This window comes from Garra rufa, chromosome 19, assembly GCF_049309525.1.
Source record: "Garra rufa chromosome 19, GarRuf1.0, whole genome shotgun sequence".
Taxonomy (NCBI): Eukaryota; Metazoa; Chordata; class Actinopteri; order Cypriniformes; family Cyprinidae; genus Garra; species Garra rufa.
The window spans coordinates 6,036,089-6,048,845 of NC_133379.1; the positions used below are offsets into that span (position 1 = coordinate 6,036,089).

General features: G+C 33.7%; 2 protein-coding genes across 2 annotated transcripts; one reads left to right on the forward strand and one right to left on the reverse strand.

Annotated features, from left to right (window-relative positions):
* The first annotated feature begins 369 nt into the window (after positions 1-369).
* fam114a2 (family with sequence similarity 114 member A2) lies at positions 370-7,624 on the forward strand. Its single transcript, XM_073824575.1, has 11 exons — positions 370-462; positions 545-672; positions 2,593-2,727; positions 2,869-3,027; positions 3,105-3,228; positions 4,154-4,239; positions 4,328-4,465; positions 5,784-5,923; positions 6,001-6,073; positions 6,183-6,236; positions 6,350-7,624. Exons 2-11 carry the CDS (start codon positions 607-609, stop codon positions 6,446-6,448), a joined length of 1,074 nt encoding a protein of 357 aa, XP_073680676.1. The 5' UTR covers positions 370-462; positions 545-606; the 3' UTR covers positions 6,449-7,624.
* A 2,305-nt stretch (positions 7,625-9,929) lies between these two features.
* On the reverse strand, positions 9,930-11,204 carry mrps17 (mitochondrial ribosomal protein S17). The gene is made up of 3 exons (XM_073825156.1): positions 11,106-11,204; positions 10,776-10,920; positions 9,930-10,300 (listed from the first exon to the last, which is right to left on the reverse strand). Exons 2-3 carry the CDS (start codon positions 10,896-10,898, stop codon positions 10,007-10,009), a joined length of 417 nt encoding a protein of 138 aa, XP_073681257.1. The 5' UTR covers positions 10,899-10,920; positions 11,106-11,204; the 3' UTR covers positions 9,930-10,006.
* Positions 11,205-12,757: the final 1,553 nt, after the last annotated feature.

Genomic DNA, 12,757 nt, shown 5'->3' on the forward strand with positions numbered 1-12,757 from the left:
AATATATTTTATGTGAAATATCTTATCCAGGTCAGCACTAAATAAAAAATAACATGCATTTTTGTGATCCTCTTATTTTGGTAAAATAATTAACATTTTCCAGGTTCTGCAAGGTGTATGTAAACTTTTGACCTCAACTGTAATTCACCTATTACTAAACTGTCACTTTTTTCATCAGGCCTCCCCAGAGTCGACGGTTTCCCAGGGAGGTTGGGGTTCCTGGGGTAGCTGGGGTAAATCTATCCTCTCCACTGCTACTGCCACTGTAGCTACTGTGGGTAAGAGGCTCAAGATGTTCACGTTTTTATTAAACAGCTCCATTTTGATATCATTAAGATTCATACTGTTCATTCATTGTCTAAGGCCAAGGGTTGACACAGGTCATTGAAAAAGCAGAGACGTCTCTTGGAATCCCAACTCCTGAGGAGCTTTCAGCTCAAGCGGAAAAAGAAAAAACTGATGGTAATGGTGTACTCTTCGATTGAATATAAGACATAAGACACACCAGCTCACAAGTATTGATGATCTTTCTTTTTGCCTGCAGATTCAGCCAGCAGTAAGGAAAATAAAGATGAAGGGGAGAAGGTGTATGGACTGGGTGGTGCTATGGGAATGATTTCCTCCAGTAGTATGGGAATGCTGTCATCTTTAACCACTGTAGTTCAAAGTACAGTAAGTGCAAGCTAAATGTATGTTGGCTGATAAGAGATGAATTAATTTTGAGTATCTATATTTGTTTTAATTGTTTAATCGGTTTTTTTTGTTGAGTGATTATGTTTCCCGTAATCTAATAAATTATGGAATGACATGTTTTTAGCAGTGGTTCTCAAGCTTAGCAAACTTCCAAGGGCCCTCAAGATGACTTAAAATAATAGCCATAAAATAATAGCTATAGCATCTAAAATTCAGGATGTTTATATTTTCAAATTAACCTCCTCCACAAGCCTAATTTTAAAAGTGTGATTTTTAAACCTGGCCATGTGAAAACAATGTCAAATAATTCCATAAGCTCTAAAATATTTCATTGGATAGAAATTAAGTTAAAATATTTGTAAAACATCTTATATTAATCCTTATACACTATCAAAGAAGGAAAAGTCATGAATGTTCTCTGAAGAACATTCAGATCCTAAAAATTGTGGAATCTTGAAATATAATTGATAATAATAATAACAATGAATTATCATAATTAATTATCTTTTTGGATTGTACAAATAAAAATACACTACCAGTCAAAAAATTTTGAACAGTAAGATTGTAAAAAAAAGTCTCTTCTGCTCACCAAGCCTGCATTTTTTTTAATCCAAAGTACAGCAAAAACAAAAAATTGAAATATTTTTATTATTTAAAATAACTGTTTTCTATTTGAACATATTTTTTAAAATAATTTATACCTGTGATTTTAAAGCTCAATTTTTAGCATCCAATCACATGAACCTTCAGAAATCATTCTAATATTCTAATTTGCTGCTCAGAAAAACCCATTTATTATTATTATGTTGATAACAGCTATGTAGATTTTTTTTAGGTTTCTTTGATGAATAGAAAGTTTAGAAGAACAGTATTTATCTAAAATAGAAATCTTTTTGTAACAGTATAAATGTCTCTATCATCACTTTTGATCAATAGGCTATATGTCGAACGTCACCTGACCAACCCCGGAAAACAGGTCTCATTGCTTCCGCTTGTCGGAGAACGTGTTAATAGCCATAATAAATAATGGCGATATCGACGGACTTTTAAGGTAATCAGTTAAACAAGCCAGCTGTTTATTGTGGACGTTTCATTCGATATTTATATATAAATGTTAGTGAAAAGAATAAAAATTTAAAACTTTTATATATCAATCCACATATGTGATGGACATTGGTTATGATCATTTTTAGTGTCTACTTTGAATGAATCTTGAGTAAATCATGTTCATATTTAAAGAGGGATATGCAAAACGCGTGAACCGGAAGCAACGAGACCTGTTTAGCAGAAAACGGAAGCCTGTTGGGCATAACCCCTATTTACTGACTCCAAGCTTTTGGATGATATAATGAATAATGTTACAAAAGCTTTTTTATTTCAGATAAATGCTGATCTTTGGATCTTTCTATTCACCAAAGAATCTTGAAAAAATGTACTCAACTGTTTAAAAATGTTGATAATAATAATAAAAAATGTTTCTTGAACAGCAAATCGGCATATTAGAATAATTTCTGAAGGATAACAATTTAGCATTGATCACAGGAATAAATTACATTTTAAAATATATTCAAATAGAAAGCAGTTATTTATAAATAGTAATATATTTCACAATCTTACTGCTTTTGGGTACTTTGGATCAAATAAATTCAGGCTTGGTGAGCAGAAAAGGCTTCTTAAAAACAAAAAAACTTTTGACTGGTAGTGTATATACAAATAAAAAAAATAAAAAAATGTAAATTGTGCTTAGCAGCGTCCATAATGTATTACTGCAATTAATTACTAATGTTATATTAATAAAATAATTGTTTATAAATATTTAAACATTCATTGTTTTAATTAATTCTATGTTTTATTTGATGGTATGTTTATTTATTCTGTATTTCTATGTTTGCTGACTAGGGTAAAACAGTAATAAGTGGTGGTCTGGATGCATTGGAGTTTATTGGGAAGAAGACCATGGATGTGATAGCAGAAGGAGATCCTGGCTTTAAGAAAACAAAGGGACTGATGAACAGAAACACCACACTGTCACAGGTGCAGAAGCTATGAGGACTCTCTGTCCCAATGAGATGGAATATATTAATAGAAACTTCAGCTCCCCTTCAGACTCTCCTGACTGATTCATAATTTGAGTCTCCTTTAAATGAAACTGATTCCGTTTTTCATCTCTCAAAGGTCTTGAGGGAAGCAAAAGAACGTGAGGAGCAGCAGAAAGCTGAGAATGTCACTTCAGAAACAGACAAGAAGGCTCATTATGGGATGTTGTTTGATGAGTTTCAAGGCCTGTCTCATCTGGAAGCTTTGGAGATCCTCTCTAGAGAGAGTGAAGCCAAGGTCAATAGAATTTGTGCAACTATAAAACGCTAGAATTTAAAACAGTGAAAGATTTTAACGCTGATGTTTGTGTGTAGGTGAAATCTGTGCTGACCACTCTGTCTGGTGAGGAGTTGGCTAAACTAAAACAAGAACTACAGGACATTAAAGAGCCTTTTTCCCTTATGGAGTTTGATGACGAGGTGGAGGATGATACGAAAGGTAAAGGCTGACTGTGAACACAAAGCTAAAGTCAAAAATGTATAGAGATGTTAAAGGGGTCATTGGATGCCCATTTTCCACAAGTTCATATGATTTTTTAGGGTCTTAATGAAAAATCTATAATATACTTTGGTCAAAAATTCTCAATAGTAGTGTAAAAAAACACCCTTTTACCTTGCAAAATCAGCTCTGCAAAATATCAGCTCATTTTATTGTATGGGCTCTTTAAATGCAAATGAGCTCTGCTCGCCCCGCCCCTCTCTGCTGTGACATTACGAGCTGTAATGTTTACTTTAGACGCGTTTAGCTGCGTTTATTGGTGAAACTTGCCAACAAGCATTAGGAAAGGCTATTTGTAAAGATGCATAAAAAACCCTTATTCTCACTTCTGCTGTGGCTGAAGCTGCATCACAAATGATTCACACGAACATAGATGCATATGTAGATCGGGATCGGCGCTTTCCTTTTAAAAACGAAAGTAACGTTGTCCTCTGCCTCTGAAGCGGCTCAGATGTCGGGAGTAAATGACGACTGCTTGTTTCATTATTACATCCAACAGCAGAACACCTCAATCGCTCAATTAGAGTCTTCCTCTGCACCTGAGTCAACACAATGGCGATCGTATTTGGACTGTTTCAGCTCGGTGAGGGCGGGTCTAAGATAAGATGCTCATGTCAATCAACTGTGTTTCGTCACACCAACAAGAAGCTGAGAATGCCCTGATTTTAAAAAGGGAATATTACTTTTAAAGATTAAAAAAATACCACTGGGTGGATTTTTATCACTGTAGGGGGGTTGTGTACACAAACTGCCAACACACATTAATGTTCAAACAACATTTAAAAGTTAGTTTTGCATCTGATGACCCCTTTAACTTCAGTGAACAACAAACTGTTGTTAAGAATATAAAATATTTTATTCTCAGGCGATGATGGCGAGGAATTTGTGAAGGAACTGACAGATGTCCTCGAAAGATTACATATCTCCACATCAGCGGACAAACTTAGCAAGGTATCACTTGAGCATCTCTTCGTAATTGTAATCTTCCAGTATTTTGTAAGTCAGATTACATCTTATACTTATACTCATATCCACTCAGGCCAGAAAAAACGCATTCAACCATATCACAAACATCAAGCTACAAAGTGAAAATCCACAGCAAGAAGAAGAAAAAGAAGAAGAAGAAGAAGAAGGGGAGAAAGAACAGAAAACGGCAGTGACAAAATGCAGTGTTGAGGTCTGCAACTCTTGCTATTTAGCCTAAAATGTGCTAAATTACTTTTGAGATATGCATACATATACAGTTGAGGTCAAAAGTTTACATACACCTTGCAGAATCTGCAAAATGTTAATTATTCTACCAAAATAAGAAGGATCATACAAAATGCATGTTATTGTTTATTTAGTACTGACCTTAATAAGATATTTCACATAAAAGACGTTTACATACAAACGAAAATAAGAAAATAATAGTTAAATTTATATAAATGACCCTGTTCGAAAAGTTTACATACACTTGATTCTTAATGCTGTGTTGTTACCTGATTGATCCACAGCTGTGTTTTTTTTTTTTTTTTTTTTGTTTAGTGATAGTTGTTCATGAGTCTCTTGTTTGTCCTGAATAGTTAAACTGCTTGCTGTTCTTCAGGAAAAATCCTTCAGGTCCTACAAATTCTTTGGCTTTTCAGCATTTTTGTGTATTTGAACCTTTCCAACAATTTTGAGATCCATCTTTTCACACTGAGGACAACTGAGGGACTCATATGCAACTATTACAGAAGGTTCAAACACTCACTGATGCTTCAGAAGAAAACACAATGCAGTGAGAGCTGGGGGTGAAAACTTTTTGAATTTGAAGATTAGGGTAAATGTAACTTATTTTGGTTTCTGGGAAACATGTAAGCATCTTCTGTAGCTTCTGAAGGGCAGTACTAAATGAAAAAAAAAATGATATTAAGGCAAAAAAAGAAAAATGTACACATCTGTTCAAAAGTGTTCACCTCCAGGCTCTTAATGCATCATTTTTTTCTTCTGAAGCATCAGTGAGTGTATGTACCTTCTGCAACAGTTGCGTATGAGTCCCTCAGTTGTCCTCAGTGTGAAAAGATGGATCTCAGAATCATACAGTCATTGCTGGAAAGGGTTAAAATACACAAAAAAAAATGTTGAAAACCAAAGAATTTGTGGGACCTGAAGGATTTTTCTGAAGAACAGCAGGCAGTTTAGGACAAATAAGAGACTGATGAACAAAAAACCACAGCTGTTGATTATTGAGGTAACAACACAGTATTAAGAATCAAACTAAAACTGTAAACTTTTGAACGGGGTCATTTTTATAAATTCTATTATTTTCTTTTGTGAACTAGATGTAAACACATTTTTTTGTGAAATATCTTATTCAGGTCAGCACTAAATGAAAGTGAACCCTCTTATTTTGGTAAAATAATTAACATTTTGCAGATTCTGCAAGGTGTATGTAAACTTTTGACCTCAACTGTATCTTAGAAAATGTATCTTTGTGTTGCGTTCTGACAGTTGAGTTTTCGTTTTCATAGGAGGCCCATTTGCTTGCCATTACCAGCCTGGCCGAGTTCACAGCCAGATCCATAGAGCAATTCCACAAAACAGCTGAAATGCTCCTCCACTGTAACCCTGAGGGAGTGACGGCCACAGAACAAGCCAAAAGCCTCTCGCAGTGAGTTATCTTGTTGCAAAAATTGTGCAAAATTGGTATTTGGAGAAATTAAAACCATAATTTGTTTCACTTTTCAGAGCTTCTATTGTTATTTGTAAGGAGGTGTCACTACTATCCAAAAAGTTCACGTCGTGTTTGACTACCATTGGGGTAAGATGCTTCACTTCCTATAGTATAGTTTAGAGATCTATAATATTGTTTATGGTCTTTATAAAATGTGAGTTTTGTATGCCATCAAGTCAGAATGTTTGTATTTCAGGCGAATGAAAAGGGAGAAGTTCTCAATCCACTTATTACCAGCGTGTTTCTGGAGGTTTGTCTCGTCTTTTTGTTTTATGTCTTCTCTTTAGCACTATAAGACATTTACAAATCTAAGTCTGCACAAGAGTATTAATATCGTCTTTTCACTTTATTTTCATGTTTAAGGCGTCAAACAGTGCATCATATATCCAGGATGCGTTCCAGCTCCTCATGCCAGTGCTGGAAGTGTCTCACATTCAGAGGACGGTGGAGTCGGCACAGTGATAACCACTTAGATACCCTTTACTGTGCCAACTCAGACTTTAATAACGTAAAAACCCAACATGCAATATCATATGATGGAAGTAAACGATGTTTTATTGACATTCAAGTAGATACGGGAAGCACATGGCATACTGTATGGGGTGCACAGCTTTTGCACAGCCGTTGATTGTTGGCTTTTTCCTATCTTAGTGTATTTTTGGATAGACTCAGTGTCAGAACTTTCCCTATAACTGACAGTGTCTGAATGATACAGTAATTTAAATAAATGTTTTATTTCTAAATGTATAATGAAATGAATAGAAATCAGCTTTTTAATATCTTTAAGACTTCCGTTGTTTTCAAATAATTATGCAAGTCATATCAGTATTAATGGTCGATTATCTTTTAAATAAACAATTGTTACCGCTTATAGAACATTCTTTGAAAATGCAACTTTTTAAATTATACACTACATATAGCATAGTAAAACTATCAAACAAATGTGTACTTAGAACTTTTTGACGATATTTATATCTAATATATATGGGCCTTTCTACAAAATTGGTGCAAAATGCTGTCCCTCAACCAAAAAACACATTTAAAAAGCAATTAAGTATTCAAATTTAGATGTTTACTAAGATTTTTTGATTGTCTATTGAAACCCACAATAATATTTAAAATATCAGTAAGCTTAATGTATATAAAATCAATTAGTGGGTATTTGCAATTGGAAGGTGGCTGTCCCGAACCGTAACCCCTAAATTTCAACTTGAAAATTATATTGAAATATTTTTTATTTTTTATTCCATTGTTGTTTTTATAAATATCTTTTTGATTTTGTAAAAAAGTGAAAGAAAATTGTGTGTAACTTTAAGGAATTTAACTACCGAACACTTTTGGGAGTTATTCTGTAACATTTATTTTTTATATGTATAAAACTGTTCAGAACCGTGTTGGCTAGCCAAGTGCTGATTAGAATCTTTGAGCTAAGTTCAAAAGTATCTAAAATTGTCACGACCGAAACCTTTGGTTAGGTTTTGGTAGTGACATCTTGGGTGTTACCCCATAAAATTGTCACTAACATACAAATTCTGTAATGCGGGTTCAAATTCTGTAATGTGATGTGGTCGCTACCAAAACTACCGAAAATGTGTGGGATGTTTTGTCAAAAATAAAGTATACTGAATTATCAACTAAGAGGTTATGATAGTGTTTGGTTCAATGTATATTCAAACTAATGAATCCTTAAGTTTGAAATCAGTATGATCAACTTTTTGCTTTTTATAAGGAAAAATACTTCAAAATACTTTTTAATAAAATAGAAAAATATACTTACAAGGAAGATGTAAGCAAAATCTTAATAGGTCAATATAACCCTTCTTATTAAAATAGATATTACTGTGTTTCGGTAGTGACAAATTTGGGAGATGCAAAACTTGATAAAAATACAATATGAGAATTAACTGCACAGTTACTAGAAATGTGTCCCTTGGAGAATTATACAATTTGCAAAATTAGAAAAAGACTAACTGTTTTCAAGACGTTTCCAACTCTGACTTCTAACAAATTATGTAGAAGGCCTATATATATATATATATATATATATATATATACACAGTCAAGCCCGAAATTATTCATACATACCCCTGGCAAATTCTGACTTAAAGTTACTTTTATTCAATTGATTAAAAAAAAAAATTCTGACCAGAAATGACACAGGCTTCTCCAAAAAGATAAGACGATGTACAAGAGGCATCATTGTGAAAAAAAAAAATATTTCTCAGTTTTTATTTACATTTGAACAAAAAGTGGCATGTCCAAAATTATTCATACCCTTTGCAAACTGTCACAGTCTATGGGAAAATCCAAAGTTCTATACCATTCCAAATAGTCCAAGCTGTTCTAAAGCATCTTAATTACCCTGATTCATTAGGAACAGATGTTTTAATCAACTCAACAGGTGAAAAACAGAAGCTCTCTGCTGTTGGTTTGTGGACAGTCATGGCTAAGACTAAGGAGCTCACTGAGGACCTGCAGCTGCACATAGTGGCTGCTCAAAAGTCAGGAAAGGGCTATAAGACCATATCTAAATGTTTTGAAGTTCCAGTGGCTACAGTACAAAGTATTATTCAAGACGTTCGGCATTGTGAAAAATCTCAGAGGACGTGGTCGGAATCCAAAAGTGACATCTGTGCTGGCCAGAAGGATAGTGAGAGAGGTAAAAAAGAATCCAAGGATCACCACCAAGGCCATCCTGATGAATCTGGGCTCTGCTGGTGGCAACATCTCAAGACAGACAGTCCAACGGACACTGCACACCGCTGAGTTCCACGGACGCAGACCAAAGAGGACGCTGCTTCTCCAGATAAGTCACACAGAAGCCTGCTTGGTCTTTGCAAATGCTCATCTGGACAAAGAAGAAGACTTTTGGTCTTCCGTTTTATGGTCAGATGAAACAAAAATTGAATTGTTTGGCCACAATGATGTAGCCTTCATTTGGCGTAAAAAAGGAGAAGCCTTCAACCCTAAGAACACCATCCCCACTGTCAAACATGGTGGTGGGAACCTAATGTTTTGGGGGTGTTTTTCAGCCAGTGGACCAGGGAACCTAATCACAGTAAACGGCACAATGAAAAAGGTGCAATACATCAAAATTCTCAACAACAACATCAGGCAGTCTGCAGAGAAACTTGGCCTTGGGCACCAGTGGACATTTCAGCACGACAACGACCCAAAACACACAGCAAAAGTGTTGAAGAAATGGGTAGCAGACAAAAATAGTCCTGACTTAAATCCAATTGAGAATCTGTGGAGGGAGCTAAAGATCAGGGTGATGGCAAGGAGACCTTCCAACCTGAAAGAGTTGGAGCTCATCGCTAAAGATGAATGGGCAAAAATACCAGTGGAGACATGCAAAAAGCTGGTCAGCAATTATAGGAATCGTTTAATTGCTGTAATAGCCAATAAAGGCTTTTCTATTGATTATTGAGAAGGGTATGAATAATTTTGGACATGCCACTTTTTCTTCAAATGTAAATAAAAGATGTAATAATTTTTCCACAATGATGCCTCTTGTACAACGTCTTATCTTCTGGGAGACATCTGTGTCATTTCTAATCAAAAAAAAAAAAAAAACTTGCTGGTTGAATAGAAGTAACTTTAAGTCAGAATTTGCCAGAGGTATAAATAATTTCGGGCTTGACTGTGTATATATATATATATATATATATATATATAGTTAACTATGGTCTGACCCATTATCAATGACAAAATAGCATGTGCGGAATAGATTACTGGTCTTTGCTTCCACTAGAGGGCACTGTCACACTTAACTTCTCAATGAAAAAGTTTAATAATGAATAGTGTAAAGTTTATTTAGCCATCCTTATGTAGAAATGGTTATTTAAGATTAATAATACCAGTATTAACAACAACAGTATAGTACAAACTAGTTTTCTCATCAGGAAGAAGCATTTTTATTTAAGAATAATGACCACACAAATACTAGGCAATGTGATTATATTTTCTGTGAAAATCAGGACATGAGTTATGTACATTACATCAAGGACAAACACAATACTATGAGGTTGAAGGAGGTGCGGAGGCAGTAATGTTCAGTTGCTCCAGTTTTTTCGTTAAAGATAATTCTGTGTCTTCTGTGCTTTCTGTAAGAGGCTCCAAATACTGAGTTCCAGCAACCTTCTTCCCAGTGACCGGGTCCACCACCTGCCCAACTTTATACACAATCTCTGCGAGTTCATGGTTGACATGTTTAGATCTTTTCTCCAGCAAAGCCTTCAACAAAACAACATCCCCAACAGTGCACTGCTCCAAAGGATCATGGGCAAAGTATGTCTTCCTCTTGTTGTAGTACTAAAAAAAAGCAGATGAATACATCAGGATAACTCTGGCTAAAAAGCTATTTTACAAATAATACATAATTATTTTACAGCTACGCATATTTTAAAGCAATATGAGGAAAAAAAAATAATAATATCAAGACATTGTGACCCTTTTTCTATTATGCCAAAAATCATTAGGATATTAAATAAAAATCATGTTCCATTAAGATATTTTGTAAATTTCCAACTGTAAACGTCATTTTTGGTTGGTAATATGCATTGCTAAAAACTTCATTTGGACAACTTTCAAGGCGATTTTCTCAGTATTTTGATTTTTTTCCACCCTCAGATTCCAGATTTTTAAATAGTTGTATCTCGGCCAAATATTGTCCTATCCTAACAAACCATACATCAACGGAAAGCTTATTTATTACTCAATTTCAAACCCTTATGACTAGTTTTGTGGTCCATGGTTACATATAAGAAAAGAACTTAACATATCTCACCTTGAGCAAGTATGAATCAAGCACAAGTCTGGTTACTCGAACCTTTGCTGTCTTCTTCATCTTGGTTCCGATCACCTGACCAATAATCCATTTCGCATGGACCGATGCTTGACGCGTGGACATGCTGATTATGTTTTGCAGTCCCCTAAAATGTAGTAAATATTCAGCAAGTTCGCACCTTAAAGCCCTATTAGCAAATAACCAGCTGCTTGCTAAGCTAACCGGTTTTAAATCTGCTTTACTCACTGAGGCAAAACTGTTTAGTCGCCATAACACAACAACAGGCATTTCTGTTTGTATGTAAGTGAAAAATGTAAACAATACACTTACCGGGTTCCCTGTAAATGCAAACGGTAAATGTAAAGGTCAAAAACTCATGAAAACATTCAGCATGCGCCTGAATGTCAAAACTCGTGGCTCATGTTGATGACGCAATACGGAGTGGCAATGGTGAAAACGGTACTAAAAGGCAGCCTTGAAGTATGTCAAATATTTAGGCATACAAATAAAACGTTTGATATTTCTTATTTTTTAAGGAGCTGGAACATTAGATAATATATAATTTAATATACGTTGTAAAATTATTTGTATAATATATTTATATATAGCGTTATACACAGCATAACAATTATTATAACACTAGCAGTCAAATGTTTTTGAACAGTACGATTTTTAATGTTTTTTTTTTTTTTAAATAAGTCTCTTCTGCTTACCAAACCTGCATTTATTTGATCTAACGTACAGCAAAAACAGTAAAATTTTGAAATATTTTACTATTTAAAATACCTGTTTTCTATTTGAATATATTTTAAAATGCAATTTATTACTGTGATTTCAAAGCTGGTTTTTTAGCATCAGTGTCACACGATCCTTCAGAAATCATTCTAATATTATGATTTGCTGCTCAAATTTTTTTTTATTTTTTATTATTATTATGTTGGAAACATTTTTTCAGGTTTCTTAGATAAATAGAAAGATCAGAAGAACAGCATCTATCTAAAATAGAAATATTTTGTAATATTATAACTGTCTTTATCATCACTTTTGATTAATTTAAAGCATCCTTGCTAAATAAAAGAATGATTTCTGAAGGATCATGTGACACTGAATAGAAAATAGAAAACATTTTTTTTTTATTACTGATTTTGCTGTACCTTGGATCAAATAAATACAAGCTTGGTGAGAAGAAGACACTTTTTTAAAAAACTGTTTAAAAACATATTATTATTATTATTATTATTAACTATTATATTTTTGAAAGTTTTTTTCCAAAATGAATCATTTTCAGTTTGACAAGTGTTAAGAATATTTAAAAAATATAACAGAATATTCACTAAATAAAATTATTTTAAAAATAATAAAACAATCCATTTTTATTATTATTGTATTTTTGACTGTTTTCTTTTCCTGAAAAAAAAGTGTTGGAAGCACATAAAAATCACATAATAAACAAAATGTATCACATGCAATGTAATTGTACTTGTTTTAATAATTGTAAAACTGTAAACAAATAACAATTGTAAAATTATAAACATATAATTTTATTAATATTTTAATATATATTTTTTAAATATAATAATATACCTATAATAAACCATTATTATTTCCCAAAACAAGTATTTTTTATTCTTTATCTATATGTTTATGTATTTTCTAATGCACAGAAACACTTTCTCAAATTTGACCTTTCATGCTCACACCTTCCATCACGCTGATTTGTGTATAACAGTAACGTCACTTTTTACAAACTAAAGAATGCATGTTGTGAACACCCCCATAAAGTTTGCCTTGCACAGAGCAAAGTTTATTGCAGCAAAGCGCTTTGCATATAGTGCTCCAACTCCCATTTGAACTATTTGGCCCGTTGTTCCAACTGGCATTGAATCAAGACTCAGGGAAAAGGCATTTGTAAAATAAGAAAGATGTGTCTAAAATAGGGGAACAGATCATGGCATACTCTAATGTGTGTTCAACTGTGTAAG